Source organism: Ricinus communis, chromosome 5 (genome assembly GCF_019578655.1).
Source record: "Ricinus communis isolate WT05 ecotype wild-type chromosome 5, ASM1957865v1, whole genome shotgun sequence".
NCBI classification, from domain to species: domain Eukaryota; kingdom Viridiplantae; phylum Streptophyta; class Magnoliopsida; order Malpighiales; family Euphorbiaceae; genus Ricinus; species Ricinus communis.
In genome coordinates this window covers 8,012,929-8,028,577 of record NC_063260.1, presented here as the reverse complement: position 1 = coordinate 8,028,577, position 15,649 = coordinate 8,012,929, and the positions used below count along the sequence as shown (strand labels likewise).

Genomic DNA, 15,649 nt, shown 5'->3' with positions numbered 1-15,649 from the left:
TTTGACTGTGAACCTTCGGGTAAGGATGATTTCTCCATCTGCTGCTTGATTGAAATGGAAATACCAAACACATACCCAGGGTAGAAAAAAGTTTGAACAAAATAGAAGTAACGGGGGAAAACGTCTTTTTATTTTGTTTGGTTTGTAGTGGGCTTTGAAAAGGTTAAACAGAGGTAGAACTTCTAGAATTATGGTCTCAGGAACATTGCCATAAAAATTCCACCATTGTTTAAACCAATAGGGGATCTTTAGAGTTTGAATTGAGCTTGTATCGAAGTAGAAAAGCCAAGAATGGCTTTGTCCTTCGTTTTGAAGAAGAAAGGTATTAAACTAAGCTTATTGGTAATCCCAATAGTTGAAGGAAGTGTTTAGGCTTGATGGGTAGGTTCTTTGGAGGGAAGTTGGGAAAGATCTTGAAGAGTGTAAATCCATTCCCCAATCTGTAGGGTGATGGATTCTTTGTATGGTGCATGTGGAATATGCAGAGTCTTTATGGTCTTTGTATTTTTTGAAGTGTTTGAACTTTGCAGAACCAGTTACCTAAAGGATAGACTGGTAATAGGATTGAGGCTTTGAAATATTCCAGGGCTTGAAATACCATCATGGAGGGAAAATCTTTGAAATCAGTTTTAAGGGGCTTTCTGTACAGAATCCTTCCTCAATAGTTAAAATATTTTAAAAATTTTGCTTTTCTATATATTCGTTGGATTTAAAAAATTTTGTTTGTGACAAAACTATTTCTTGAGAGTTGGGCTTTGAAATACTTTTAGAGCTTTGAGATAGGTTTTGAGAGAAAATTTCTATCTCAGATTTTGAAAAAAGGATAGAAAGTATACCTTTACCCTTGTTGAAGGAGGATGATGATGGGCTTTGAAGAAGAAGGCAAAATTTCCTTCTTTGGACTTTGGACAGGCTTTAAGCTTGCTGTCGACTTTTCTTCTTTTGCTTTTGATTTTCTTGGCATTTTCATTCCTGTTTTTGAAGAAATTCTCTAGTTAGAAAGTCTGGAATTGAATTCGAATCTCCTCTTATGTATTCGATTTCAAAGTCAAAAACAGAAAGAATAGCTTGTCATCTGGCAAAAATTTGTTTGGAAGCTATGTTTTGAACATCTTTTTGTAAAACTTCTTTAGCAGATTTGCAATCAATCCTTAAAAGAAATTTTTAGTTTAAAAGATCGCTTTGGAATTTTGAAATGCACAAAACTATCGAAAAAATTTCTTTTTTGATAGTTGAATAGTTTTTTTGTGTATCATTCCAGTGTGCAGAAGTAAATTGGACAATACATTCTTTGTTGTTTTGAACTTGCTTAAGAATCCCACCATACCCTAGATTTGATGCATCAGTTTCAACAATTTTGAATGCAGATGGATCAGCTAGGTGTAAATATGGTATTTCAGAAACTTGCTTTTTTATGCTTTGGACAATCTTTGTATGCTCATTGGTCTATGCATGGGGGTTTTTCTTTAACCTATCATGAAGGGGCTTTGCAAGACAGTTCAAATTTGGATAAAAATCTATAACATAATTTAAACTACCAAGGAATCTTTGTAATTGTGTTTTTTCCAAAATTTTATCTGGAAACTTTGAAGTAAAGGCTAGAGAACTTTCAATTGGGGTAATAGTTCCCCGGGAGATATAGTGTCCAAGAAATCTAATTTTTGTTTGAAATAAGGATATCTTGGATTTTGAAACTACTAAACCATTTTTCTTAACAACATAGAAAAATGTCTCTAAGTGTTTAAAATGTTGCTCTAGAGAATTTGAAAATATCAACACATCATCAATATAGACAATGCAAAACTTTGAATAAGGATTGAAAATGTCATTCATGATTTTTTGAAATTCAGAAGGAGCATTTTTCAATCCGAAGGGCATTACATTCCATTCGTACTGGCCAAATGGAACTGTAAAAGCTGTTTTGTACCTGTCTTTTGGATGAATCTGGATTTGCCAAAATCCTGATTTCATATCAAACTTTGAAAAAATAAAAGCATAATGAAGCTTTTGAAGAAGATCTTTTTTGTTTGGAATTGGTTACCTAATTCACTTTAGGGCTTTATTCAAAGGTTTGTAATTAATCACCAACCTAGGTGTTCCTCTTCCTATCTCACTATTTTTGTTGACATAGAAAGCTGCACATGACCAGGGGGATCTAGATTTGGTAATCAAACCTTTCTGCTCTAGGTCTTTTATTTCTAATCTACAATGACTTTCTAGGGTTTCGTTCATTTGAATGGGTCTTGCTTTGGTAGGATTTGTTTATCAGAAAAATCTTTTTCATATGGTAGATCTACCATATGTTGTTTTCGTCTCCAAAAAGCATTAGGAAGATCAGAACAAACTTCATTTTCAATCTTCTTTTGCAAATCAGAGATTTTTCTTTGGACGAAATCATTTTGCATTTGATTTTGGATTCTTTTTAAACCCATATCTTGTTTCAAGTGGAAAGCTGGGTTTGTTTTCCTTTGATCAAATCATTTATCTCAAAATTATAAATTGAGTGGGCTTTAATAAGATTGAGATTTCTCTTTTTGGGTTTTTCTATAAAAGGGAAAACAATCTTTAAATCTTTAGCTTTAAAAATAATACCAGCAGTAGTTACTTGAAGGCCTTTATAAATATATATATATATATATATATATATATATATATATATATATATATATATATATATATATATATAAAAGACATTATTAAATTTAAATAAATAATTAACTTTTAGCATTGAATAACTACAAAATATGAATAATAATCAATCAAGACTTAGTTTGATTAATAAAGATTTTTATACTTGGAGATAGAGATCTCGAATTTGAAAGAGTTAATTTTTCATAAATTAAGAACTAGGCAAAAGTGGAGGATTAATTTTCTATCTCTTATGAAGCTTTGAAGGTAGTTTTTCAAATTAGGTTTAACAAAAATAAATTGTTAAAATTTTTAAAAAATCTGAAACACCTATTAATAATCCCTAATAGGCACTGACTATTTAAAAATGATGATATCTACCGGTAGGTTGCTTAACAATTTTAAATAATAATAATAATAATAATAATAATAATAATAATAAAAAAAGGTGAAGTTGTAGAGCTTTGGGTTATTCATCCATGAACAGAAATAGTAAGGATTCGGCAGAGAAGTAAGGAAGTGAACAAGTTAAACAAAGTGCGTATAATTGGAATATTATGAAAACTGTACAATAACAAAGCATATATGACACACACATATATATATATATATTATACTCCAACTAATTATCCAAAGCTGCATATATTTTGCACACAGAATGCTATATCTAAATCCAATTTCCTCTGTGATAAAAGGATTTAAGTATAGCATTTGTTTGTTGAATAAGCAGATGACATTTCACTTGGACATGGTGGTGAATCCCATGGCAGATTTGTTGGCAAATTGAAGGGGAAGCTAATGGATCTCATATTTCCCCACTGATTGCTATCATGATGAATCCCACTTTGGTTCTTCCTCAATGCTGATGCTTCATCTATTCCTGCATCCATATGACCTTGTGTTTCTTGTGGCAAACGAATTGAGAACCCATTATACTGATGATGTTCTGGCTCCTGAAAGTCTATACTTTCAGAAGCAGGGTTCAATAGCATACAGTTAGAAGCATCAATTGTGGTACTACACTTGTTTTGACCTGACATTTCGAGCGGCGAAAACATGAAGTTGTTGTTTGGAAGATGATGATGATGGTCTCCATTAGAAACTGGAAATAGAGATGGCTTTTCGATTGCAGGATTAATAGGTTTATACGAGGATATGTCTATAGCAGAGAAGTTGGAAGAAGAGGCTTGTTGTAAGTCAGTGTTTGAGCATATCTGGAAAACTGATCCAATTTCAGTTGTGCAAGAAATGTTCTCTGAACTGTACTGAGTACAGTGTCCTGCTGCTGCTGCTCCTTGGTTGAGTATATCAGGTGCTGTGGTTTCAGGCAATTGGGTTATCCAAGAATGATTTAGAGCTCTTTGTGCCATAGAATTGGTTTTCTTGAATATCCTACAAATAGCCCATGCATCCTGTCAAAGAATTCATGACATATTAGTAAACATCTTCAACAGTAATCAGGGAGAATTAAGGGCTAAAAATGTATAACCAATACATTAGGAGGAAGGCTTTTGTCAAGGAATTTCTTCGGGGGTGATGGTTCTGCAACAGAAGGTAGTCGAAACTCGTGCATCATCCAGTCAGTTTTCATCCCTTTAGCAGCTCTACCTCTGTAGAAAACAAGGGATTTTTTCAAACCTATGCATTTGGTGCCATCAGACGAGTAAATTGGACGGTCTGTTCCAGTTGCCTTCCAAAATCCAGCTCCTGTAACTCGATTTGGTCTCGCACTATTCCTGTATTTCCTGTCTCTTGGACAGTAGAAATACCACTCTTTTTCCCCTGTAGTCGCCAGCTCTTCTTGCAACAAAGGAAAACTCTCAAGAAATTGCTCATGAAAACTAATACTCGGCACAGATTTTATGCGAACAGTAAGTATAGATCATATAATAAAATTTTGAATTCATATAACAGAGGGAAACAAGAAACCTTACTTGGAAGATCCCAGGGATCATATTTATAGATATCAACTTGCTTAATTAACTCAATAGGCAAAGACCGCTGCTGTATCTTCCTCTTGAGGTAAAAACCAACAAGTTCTTCATCAGTTGGATGAAACCGAAATCCAGGCAACATCACATCATCAATATTCTTGTCAACATCATGCTTCTCTTCCATATTATCCTCTCTTCAATCTCTATCAAACCCTTATTTTCTTTCTTTAATCCTTCAAGTCTAACTCTAGAATAAAGGGAGTTGAAGAAGAGGCAAGAAGTTACAGGAACTCTGTGTAACCTCTCTTAGAAGTAGTGACCTAGTGTTCAGGAAAAACCTGAAAACCGAAGCTGCTGGATAAACTAAACCAAAACTACTAGTAATAAATATCGGAAACTAATTTAATGCAAGTGAAGAAGTTCTTGAAACATATATAAAAGCCTGTGAAGAGAAATTAGTTTTCACAGTACAGTCGCACTTAATGCAAACTTAGATATATGCTTCCTGAAAAGGTGCCTGGCCCCGAAGCTTAGGCCGCCCTTTCAGGGCGACTGTAATTGAATTAGGGTGTGTTTATGGGAAAACCAAGATCACTTAAGAACCGCTACAAAAGAACACAGGTCAAGAAAGAAGAGTAGTTTTCAATGAAGCTCTACTGTTTGCTTTCTTGAATTTTATAATTAAGGAGCTAATTTAAGTCCAATTTAAGGATCTCAAGAGACTACAAAATTAGCAGTTTTTTGGGATTTGCATAACAAATTGTTTTCACACTTCCTGAGGCTTCAATTCTAATGGATTTTCCTTTTGTTCTTCAAAAAAATTAAATCAAAGACAAAATGACAAACCAAGCTTCCAATGTCACATACTATTTAATTTTCCACTTAATATATATTATATTGCTTGAATTGTTTCTTGTAGACTATTATGTTATGGGGAGACTTGCATGGACCAACTTCCAACAATACATAAAAGGTTTAATTAGATTTTATATTCAATCTATGAGATACTTTGAAAATTCCCTTGATAGCCCTTTTGAGGGAAGAAAAATATAATTATCAATTTCGGTTTCCTAGGATCTAAAGATGCCCTTTCTAATTTCTATTCCATTCTTTTCAGCTTCTATTCCATTCTCTTGCCCACATATGGACACGTGACTTGTCAGTGTGTCTAATTGTTGGATTTTATATATGAAGATTCTTTAGAAGATTAATTAAATTACTTGTAATCATATGGGAGACCAAAGATCCTATCCAATGGTTAATTAAATTGATTAGAGTAATGTGTGAAAGTATAGGCCTTCAAATATACCTCAGACTCTGAAGTTATATGGCTTTTCTTTCCTATGAATCCTCTCTAGTCTTATTGTAAATTATTTACCTTTTTTTCTTATTGTACATTATTTAACTTTTTCTTATCTGATAAAAAATATAAATTTAATATTGTCTCCATTCCAAAAAAAAGATTGGCCTATTTCTATTTTCACAATGATAAAAAACAATAATAATAAACTTTGGTAAAATAATGATTTTTATTTGGAGGAATACCAGAATATGAAAAATTTGAGTAATTCTCAAAAATTTTGATGCAGAATTTTCTACATTGGACCATTGAGTATATTTTATTAAACTATTAAAATATTCATATAATGAGAAAATAAAAATCAAAGTATCTTTTATGTGTGAATTGATAGGAAATACTAAGACTTTAGAATCAAAATGTTACTATTGATTTGAATTAGAAAAGAATATAATTCCAAGACAAAGAGAGAAATTTAAAGTTCACATTATACTCTTTCTTTCCTTTTTTCAAATTCATTATAACGTGTGTTATAGCTATGACACGTACCATGACTATTAAATTCTCATTATAAAAATGAACGTAATAGGTGTATATAATGAAATGTATTTACACACTCTCTATTACACCCGACTATATATGAACACCCTTACTCCTCACCTCAATCAGAGGTAAAAAAAAAAAAAAAAGGGAGAAAACAAAATAAGAATTACAATCATCATCGTTATTAATGAATGTAGAGACTATTATGATGTGTAATAGAACCAGAGGAGTTGTAGTAAGATGACTGTGTTCAGAAGGGTTAAATTTAGAACCCTTCACCAAACTGTAAGAAAGGAGCAGCTCAACTACTTTTTGTATATTTCTGGTTTGACAAGTAATGCCAAATTACATTATAAGTCATATCTACAGCGTCAGCTCAGGCCTTATATATTATCACAAGGACTGATATAAAACAGGGAAAAATAAGTTTAATGCTGGCAAGGCCACATTAAGAAATTGTGCTGCTAGTAAGACTAAGTATGAGAAAAAGAGGAAGAGAACATGTCCGGTCTAATGCTAGTAAATTCAATACTGTATACGTATATGAAAAACAAATTATGATAGTGGCAAATGCTAAGAAACAAATTTATTTGAAACTTGTCTTATGCAGTGTAGTTATTATAATAAATAATAATTTGTTATGATCAACAGTTCTGTAGTAACTAATTTTTCTTTTAATAATTTATGGAGTTTCTTATTGTGGGTAGTTTTAGTCTTTGCCCTTGGAGTTAGAGAAGTAAGAAAATTATCAAAATTGTGCTAAATTTATCTAAAATAACTAAACTAATTACTGCTTAAATTTGCTAACCATGTCTGCTACATTGAGTTAGGAAATTAAATAACCATCAATAGTATTAAAATATGTTACATCATTTGGTCAAAATGCCAAAGGAGAAGTCCAAAATTTTGTGATATTCCCCAAATGGTATTTGGCCTTGTTTACAACCATTAGGGTTTGCATCCCATGAGTGTAACTCAAGTTAAAAGGAAAAAGAAAATAAAAATAAAAGTGCTCAAAACTCTTCTAGTCTCTTTTGTCCCGACCCTTTTCGTTTTGGCTTCCTAAACATATAATATACAAAATCCACATTAAAGTTATCTGCTAAGCAGCCTACTACCATCCCCTTTTTTAACATAAATTTTTCTTCAATTATCTCATCATTACTGGCGAATGTATTCTTCAACTATTCATATCTTCTTTACTCATGTGAGGCTAATTGTTTTCATGTTTGTTAAGCTTTTAGCTGACAGAAAAGAAATCAGTAGACCTGCAGAGTTAGCCACATAATAAAAGTTTAAGCAGATTGTCATGAACAAGTCAATCGAAGCCTAAGCATAAATTATGTGTTATCATAATATTTTACTTTTCTTGTTTTGTTGGTGTCCTGAACCTCTTTCTCTCTCTAGGGATATTTATTAAATAACCTAATTTGAATTAAGTCTTGTGCTTGTTTGCACAACAAGTTAACAACCCAGATATCAACTCCTTCATATATTGGTTCAATTGAAGAAATATAAAAAAATATAAAGTAAAAGAAAAATTCATGTTGTCAAGGTAGGGGTCAATAATAGCAACTGTCCTAGCAAATAAGTCCTACAACTGACATACAATTGATATCCAACAATAATTTAAGAAAACAAATTAAGCATTATGGATCAAGATGATGACATATATACAATTGATAACCAACAATAATTTAAGAAATATAAATTAAATTTTATGGATCAAGATGATCTCAGTGTAATGCTTTCAATTTTTCTTTTTTTTTTTTTGGACGGGATAGATTGGGTATATGTATCTGTTACTGAGACATGAGAGTAATCTCTTCGAAAGCATCATGCTTTTAGTATATAATTTTATAGAGTTTAAAGTATAGTTATTTTTTTCCCATATGATAAGTTACTATTCAAACCTTATCATCTTGGCAACAGCCAAGAAATGTCACTAGATAATTCCATGTAGCCATCTTGAGCAAAATAAATACTGTTATGGGTCAGTCATGGTTGGCAATTCAATCTCAGACTCTAATAATGACAATTTTTATTTTTTTTCTTCTTAGAAACACACTGAGTTTGTTTCTTCCAGTGGTTGAATGAAGAAAGGGATGCAAATTAAAAAAAATTGGTAATATGTGTCACTTTTGATTATGAAGTTAAAGATTCCAATTTTGTGTTCCGGGCTTGGAAGCAAACTAAGTCGGACAATACAAAGTCAAAAAATAATTATAATTTCTTTAAGGGGATTTTTACGAAAATATCAGTTTTATTGTTAACAATTTTTTTTAAAAAAAAATACTGTAAATTAAAATTTTATTTTGAAAATAAATAATATATGTTAAGTATATTTTTTTAGAGAAAATAGATATATGTTATTATTAATTTGGTGTATGTTTTCATAACTTTTAAAATATTAATTAGTTTAATATATGTTTAGTATTCATTCCATAATATTTATTATATGTAACTAGTATTTGAATTTGATAAATAAAATTATATTTTGGTATTTATTTTATTTAGTATTTGAAACTAAATTTCAATATTTATTTTATACTTTTGATATCTATTTCACATATTTTAATATCTAGTTATATAATTACTATAAATTTAATAAATTTAATATATATTTAATATATAACTAGTATTGGAAATATTTGATATATATAACTAGTTTTGAAAACTAATATCTAATATTATGTTTTGGTATCTACTTGTATATTTAGTATACATTTGGTTTCTAAAACTATCTTTTAATCTTTATTTCGCATTTTTGATATTTATTTTACATATTCTAATTGGCAACTAATATATATTTAGTATATATTAACTACTGCTCGATATATATTTGGGTTAATTACTTAAATTTTTTTTAATTTTTAAGGTTTTAACAATTTTAATTTATATTAACAATTTTTTCTTAAAAAGTATTAAAGTTTTTTTTTTCTTTCTAAAATACAATCCAGAAATCTTTCGCTCTGATTTTGCTGACTAGATAATTAGGTGGAAAAAAAATAGATGAGTCAGCAACACTTTGTTGACTCATCCTATTATTTAAACTCATTGTTTTAAAAATATGAATATACTTGTACATCTTTTCCAATTTTTAGAATCTCATTTATGTCCATGTTTTTTTCTTTCTCTTTATGTGTACAGTTGAGGGGAAAATGGTGTCAAAGGCTCTCAAGAAAAAAAACTCCAATAAAAACCCATTGTATTGGCGCTTCCTCTAATGCCAGCTTTGTTTCATTAACAAAACTATCTATTCTTGCAAACACGATCTCGCTATGATATTCTCTAATTCATCAACACACCTAATAGCTGCTACAAAGGCTATAAGATTTTGAAAAATGAAATTAAAGATCGAAAGGAGAAAGAACATGATGTGGAAAAGGATAGCATTTGTAGAGTTCTCTTCTTTAATAAAAAGTTGCTGCCTTTGATTTCTCCAAATAAAAGAACTGTTTTTCTTGATTTTGATGGTGCTTTAGTGTATTTAAAGGCTGGATATTTCCACATGTGTTTGATTTTGTTGTGAGGCCAAAATATTAACGGGAGATTAATGAATTTTTATATGGTGAAGTTACCAGGAGTTGATGAATTCTTGGAAGGTGGTGTTCACTGTTTTATTAAAGGGCGCATGCTTCACTTGTTCTTGATAGATTTGATCAAAAGGGGATAATTTTTAACCCTAGAAATAGAAGTTAAAAATTAAGAAATTCATTTTAGATAATTAGCCTTATATATTTAATATATTTAACACTAGTAAAGTAACAATCACTCACTCTCTTTTATAACATCAAATAAGATGCAAAAGTTTTTCTCATTTACCAATTATCAGTTTCTACCCATCCTCTTAACATTGTCTTTCCAAAAGTATTAAAAAGAAAAAAAAAATCAGATTTGTGAATTTATTCCCATAAGATCTTCAAAATCACTCGAGCATGAATGCCTTATTTTCTTCAAAACAACCTGAAAATTTCTTCAACAAGGGCACATTCAGGCCTAACAGGGAAAGGAAAACAAAAAAAGAAAAAAAAAAGAACAATTACAAGTTATAGTCATAATAGAAGCATATAGAATTACCTGTGGTTACCTGAATGCCAACTTGACAGATGGGGAGCATCTCTCAATACAGTCCTCCATCTTGATACTTTGTCTGTATTCTCCATAGATTCTTGATATTTAGCAACTATATCTACTGTTGAAATATTGAATGATATTATTTTGTGATGAATTGTTAATACACAAGAATTCTGAGATTATTGAGCATGTATGATCTGTTGTATACAAGTATAATGCAACGGTTCTTTTGCTATCTATGATCCTATTCTAACGTTCCTTTCTAGCTTGGAAAGGGTGGAAGTGACCTTTCTTCCTTAGGGAAGAAATGTTGCTCCTTTTCCCTATTTTGATGCATGTGATGATCCAGTCTGAGGCCATGACCAACAGTCTTTGTCTGTTGGTTCTTCCTGGAGGTCCTGGACTGTTGGTCCTTGCTGGTTGTGCTTTTGGTCTTGTTCCTCAACACTCCCCCTCAAGGTGGGTTCAAATAAATTAATGGAACCCATCTTGGTGAGAAGCCTATGATGATGAGATTTGTCTAGAGCCTTAGTAAAGATATCTGCCAATTGTTCATTGCTCCTGATGAATAGAGTTTCAATTTCTCCAGATTGAACTTTTTCCCTTATAAAGTGATAATTTACCTCGATGTGTTTAGTGCGCTCGTGAAAAACGGGGTTTGAGGTAATATTTCTTGCTGCTTGATTATCACAGTACATCTTTATTGGTTCTTTGATCTTAATCCCCATATCTGTAAGAACTTGCTTGATCCATATTAGTTCGCTAGCTGTTGATGCCATTGCTCAGATTCGCCTACCGGATCCGCGCTATGCTTTATTTCTTGCTTTTCCACGTTACTAGATTGCCACCCACAAATGTACAGAAGCCAGAGGTTGATTTCCTGTTACAACTTCCGGCCCAATCTGCATCAGAAAAGCCAATAATGTCATATGAATTATTATTTTTCATCAAAATCCCTTGACCAGGAGTTCTCTTGAGATACCTAAGGATTCTATTGATGGCATCTAAATGACTAGTACGTGGTGCATGCATGAATTGACTTATCACACTTACAGCATAGGTGATGTCAGGTCTGGTTACGGTGAGGTAGATTAGTTTCCCTACTAATCGTTGATAGTGCCCTATATTGTCTAAAGGATTGCCATCTTCAAGATTAAGTTTAGTTTTAGTCTCCATTGGTGAATCTATTGGTTTTACTCCTAGTTTTCCTGTTTCTTTTAATAGATCCAGAACGTACTTTCTTTGGGACAGGAATAGACCCTTATAGGATTTGGCTATTTCTATTCCAAGAAAGTAGGACAGTTGTCCGAGATCTTTGATGTCAAATTCCTCTTTTAATTTTTGTTTTACTTTCTCAATTTATTCATTGTTGTTGCCTGTTATGATAATGTCATCAACATAAATGAGAATAATGATAGTGCAAGAGTGAGTATGTCTGACAAACATAGAAGAATCAGATGCACATTTAATAAAATTGAGTTTTAAGAGGAAAAAGCTTAGCTTGGCATACCATGCTCTCGAAGATTGTTTCAAACCATAGATGGCCTTTTCTAGTTTACATACCATGGATTGGTTGTTGGTAGTCTCATAACCTGGAGGCAGAGTCATGTAGACCTCTTCTTCAAGGGTCCCTTGGAGGAACGCGTTTTTTACATCTATCTGATATAAGCCCCATCCTGAGTTGGTAGCAATAGACAATAAAATGCGAACCGTGCTCATTTTTGCTACAGGTGCAAAGGTTTCCTGATAATCTACCCCATATGTTTGGGTGAACCCCTTTGCTACCAATCTAGCCTTGTATCGCTCAACTGTTCCATCATGTTTATACTTAATTTTATATACCCATTTGCACCCAACAGGTTTTTTTCCTTGAGGTAGAGGGACTAATTTCCAAGTGTCATTTTTTTCAAGTGCCTGAAGCTCCTCCTTCATGGCTTGACACCATTTAGGATCGGTGTTAGCCTCATAGAAGGAGGATGGCTCAGTATAGGAGGTGATTTTATTTAGGTAGGTCTTATATGAACTAGATATGCTATGGTAGTTAATAAAGTTTTGAATAGGATACATCACCTTGTGGGACACATAGTCCCTTAGTCTGACTGGGGGTCTGATGGGTCTAGATGATCTGCATGGGGCGACTTCTTCAAGTGGTGATCCTTCTCCCCCTGAAGAAGTGCCCCTAGAGAATGATACTGTCTCCCTCTGAAGGGTTGGTCTCGGGATTTGCTGCGGAAGCTGTGTCCTCACTGGACGGAGGTGGGAGAACTGAACTGTCAAAAAAAGGAGAGTTAGTATCTGGAAAGAACAAGGAAGGCCTATGAGGGGGATGAGGATTGGTGAAATAGGGTGTGCCTTCATAAAAAAACACGTCCCTAGAGATGTAGGTTTTGTGAGTGCACGGGTCATAGCATTTATAGCCCTTCTTTGTTGAAGAGTACCCTAAGAATACTGTTTTGACAGAGCTAGGTTCCAGTTTATGAGAGCGTTTAGCATGAACAAAGGCTGTACACCCAAAAACTCTAATGTGTCCTAGTTCAATTTTTCTGCCCTTGAGAATTTCCAAAGGACTAAGATTTTTGAGTTTTGGACTAGGGAGGCGGTTAATGAAATAGGCGGCAGTGAGGAAGGCATCAGACCAGAAGATGTGAGGAACATTGTTTTGAAAAAGTAGGGACCTGGTGACGTTAAGAAGATGGCGGTTTTTTCTTTCACAATCTCCATTTTGTTCGGGAGTGTACGTGTAGGTAGTTTGATGCAAGATGCCTTTAGTGGAAAAGAAGTCGGAAAAATTTTTATTGATGTATTCGGTGCCATTATCAGATCTAAAGCTTCTAATGTTGGCATTATACTGGGTTTGAATAAAATTGGAAAAATTTTGAAAACATTCAAAAACTTCATTCTTGCCTTTTAACAGGTAGACCCAAATGATGCGGGAGAAATCATCAATGAACGCCACGAAGTAACGAAAATGATTATAAGAGGTACAGGGAGCAGGTCCCCAAACATCAGAATGAATTAGATCAAACATTTTTGTTGAAAAAGTAGAGGACACAGAAAATGGTAATCTAGTATGTTTTGAAAATTGACAAGTGTCACAACAACCAGAATCTATTTTAAGAGAAAATAACTGTTTTAAGACTATATCAGCCGGATGCTCAAACCGCCTATGTAGGAGAATGCTGTGATTGAGAAGTTTAGTGGAGGTAAGACACTGATTGGTAGGATTGGTGAGATAGTATAATCCATTGTGAAGGTATCCTTCACCAATCATCTTCCCGGTGGTGCGATCCTGAAAGATTACAGAAGATGGTGAGAAAATAACATTACAATTTAAAATACGAGTTATTTTTCCAACAGATAATAAGTTTGACGTAAAGTTAGGTAATAAAAGGATATCCTGAATAGAATTAACATTAGGGAACAAATTTGATGAGCCAAAACCAGAGATTTCTGCTCGACTTCCGTTTGCAACTATCACATGTTGGGAATCTATAGGGACAAAATTGTACAATTGTGTCGAGTCCCAAGTCATGTGGTCAGTTGCACCAGAATCAATAATCCAATTTGTAGATTTATAGTTTTGAGATACTAAACCTGTCCCACGGGACTGTTGGAGAATAGACTGAAGTTGGGAGAGAAGTTGGGAAATTTGAGAATTTTCAGATGGGCCGGACTCAGGTCGGTTTGATGGGCTAGGCTCGGAGGCTGGACTGGCCTATGAAGTGCTGGCCCATGAATTGCCGGGTCAGTGGGTTGAGCCTTGATTGGCCCATGTACAAATACTGGGCATAAGGCTCGGGTCGAGTAGAAGCGGGTCGGGCTGAAACGGACCCGCTTTCCACGTCCGACCCGCTGAACGCATCATAACCCTTAGGGTTAGATGCATTCAGCATACTCACACCGCTAAACCTTTCTTCTTTTCTTCGCTCGTCTATGTCCCTTCTTTCTCCAGTCCTTTTGCGCTCTCCTCGGTTGAGCGTCGGGCATAGGTGCGGGTGTAGATGCCAACACTACTCGTGAGAGTGGCCCTGCTTCTTGCAGTGGTCACATCTTGTGACGTTATTGGGCGTCCCTCGCACCCGAGCCGACTCTCGCGGGTGAGAGACGAAGGCCCTATTCTCTGTGTCATTCTGGTTTGTCATGGCTCCCATAGTGGCACGTCTGGTTTCCTCTTGTTGCACAAGAGCGATGACTGAGTCAAGTCTGGGGAGTTTGCTGGATAGCAAAATCTGTGACCGAACTGCCTCGTAGCTCGACTCGAGCCCGCCCAGGTAAGTAAACACAAGGTCTTGCTCCGCTCTTTGCCTTATTTCTTCTGGATCAGTAGTGAGTGGGAGGTAGCTTTGTAGCTCCTCCCACCGAGTTAATATTTCGGTTGCGTAACTCGCGCTGGACCGAGTTCCTTGTTTTATTTGTGCCAATTCCTGTTTCAATTGGAATATGTGCGCAAAGTTCTGTTCTTGCCCGTATAACTGTTTTAGTCGCTCCCATATAGCCTGTGATGATGCCAGTAGTAGACATAGCCTGGCAATCTGAGGCTCGATTGTGTAGGTTAGAAGCGACATGACCATGTGGTCAGTCATCTGCCAATCTTCAATAGCCTCATTCTCTTCCTTTGTTGGTTGATCTGGGTTGATTGGTTGTAGTCTCTTTCGAGTCCTTATGATAAATCCAATTTTTCTTCTTCCACTGAAGCTGATGTATACTGCCCTCGACTATTGAAAATAATTTTGACTGCCTGTTAAAGTTATGTTGGTGAGCTTGGTAAGGTCGTTTTGAGACATGATGAGAAATTTGGTTGGTTGATTTTTTTTTTTGATTGTTTTTTGGGTAAGTGATGACATGATCACTCCTGCTCTGATACCATGTTGAAATATTGAATGATATTATTCTTTGATGAATTGTTAATACACAAGAATTCTGAGATTATTGAGCATGTGTGATATGCTATATACAAGTATACTGCAACGGTTCTTTTGCTATCTATGATCCTATTCTTAACGTTCCTTTCTAGCTTGGGAAGGGTGGAAGTGACCTTTCTTCCTTATTTTGATGCCTGTGATGATCTAATTGCCTGTGATGATCTAGTCTGAGGCCATGACCAACAGTCTTTGTCTGTTGGTTTTTCCTAGAGGTCCTGGACTGTTGGTCCTTGCTGGTTGTGCTTTTG

At 34.2% G+C, this 15,649-nt stretch overlaps 1 protein-coding gene across 1 annotated transcript; it reads right to left on the bottom strand.

The window, feature by feature from the left end:
- Nucleotides 1-3,174: 3,174 nt before the first annotated feature.
- Nucleotides 3,175-5,192, bottom strand: LOC8280798 (protein FEZ). Its single transcript, XM_025160008.2, has 3 exons — nucleotides 4,563-5,192; nucleotides 4,124-4,425; nucleotides 3,175-4,040 (listed from the first exon to the last, which is right to left on the bottom strand). The coding sequence occupies exons 1-3, from the start codon at nucleotides 4,744-4,746 to the stop codon at nucleotides 3,327-3,329; spliced, it is 1,200 nt and encodes a 399-aa protein (XP_025015776.1). The 5' UTR covers nucleotides 4,747-5,192; the 3' UTR covers nucleotides 3,175-3,326.
- Between the last annotated feature and the right edge of the window lie 10,457 nt (nucleotides 5,193-15,649).

What these genes read in the sequence shown, in the direction of transcription:
- LOC8280798 (XM_025160008.2), bottom strand. Translation starts at nt 4,746, where the DNA reads ATGGAAGAGAAGCATGATGTTGACAAGAATATTGATGATGTGATGTTG. An exon ending in TGATCCCTGGGATCTTCCAA is followed by an intron (nt 4,426 to 4,562) that starts GTAAGGTTTCTT and finishes TGTTGCAAGAAG; the next exon opens with AGCTGGCGACTACAGGGGAA. An exon ending in ACAAAAGCCTTCCTCCTAAT is followed by an intron (nt 4,041 to 4,123) that starts GTATTGGTTATA and finishes ATTCTTTGACAG; the next exon opens with GATGCATGGGCTATTTGTAG.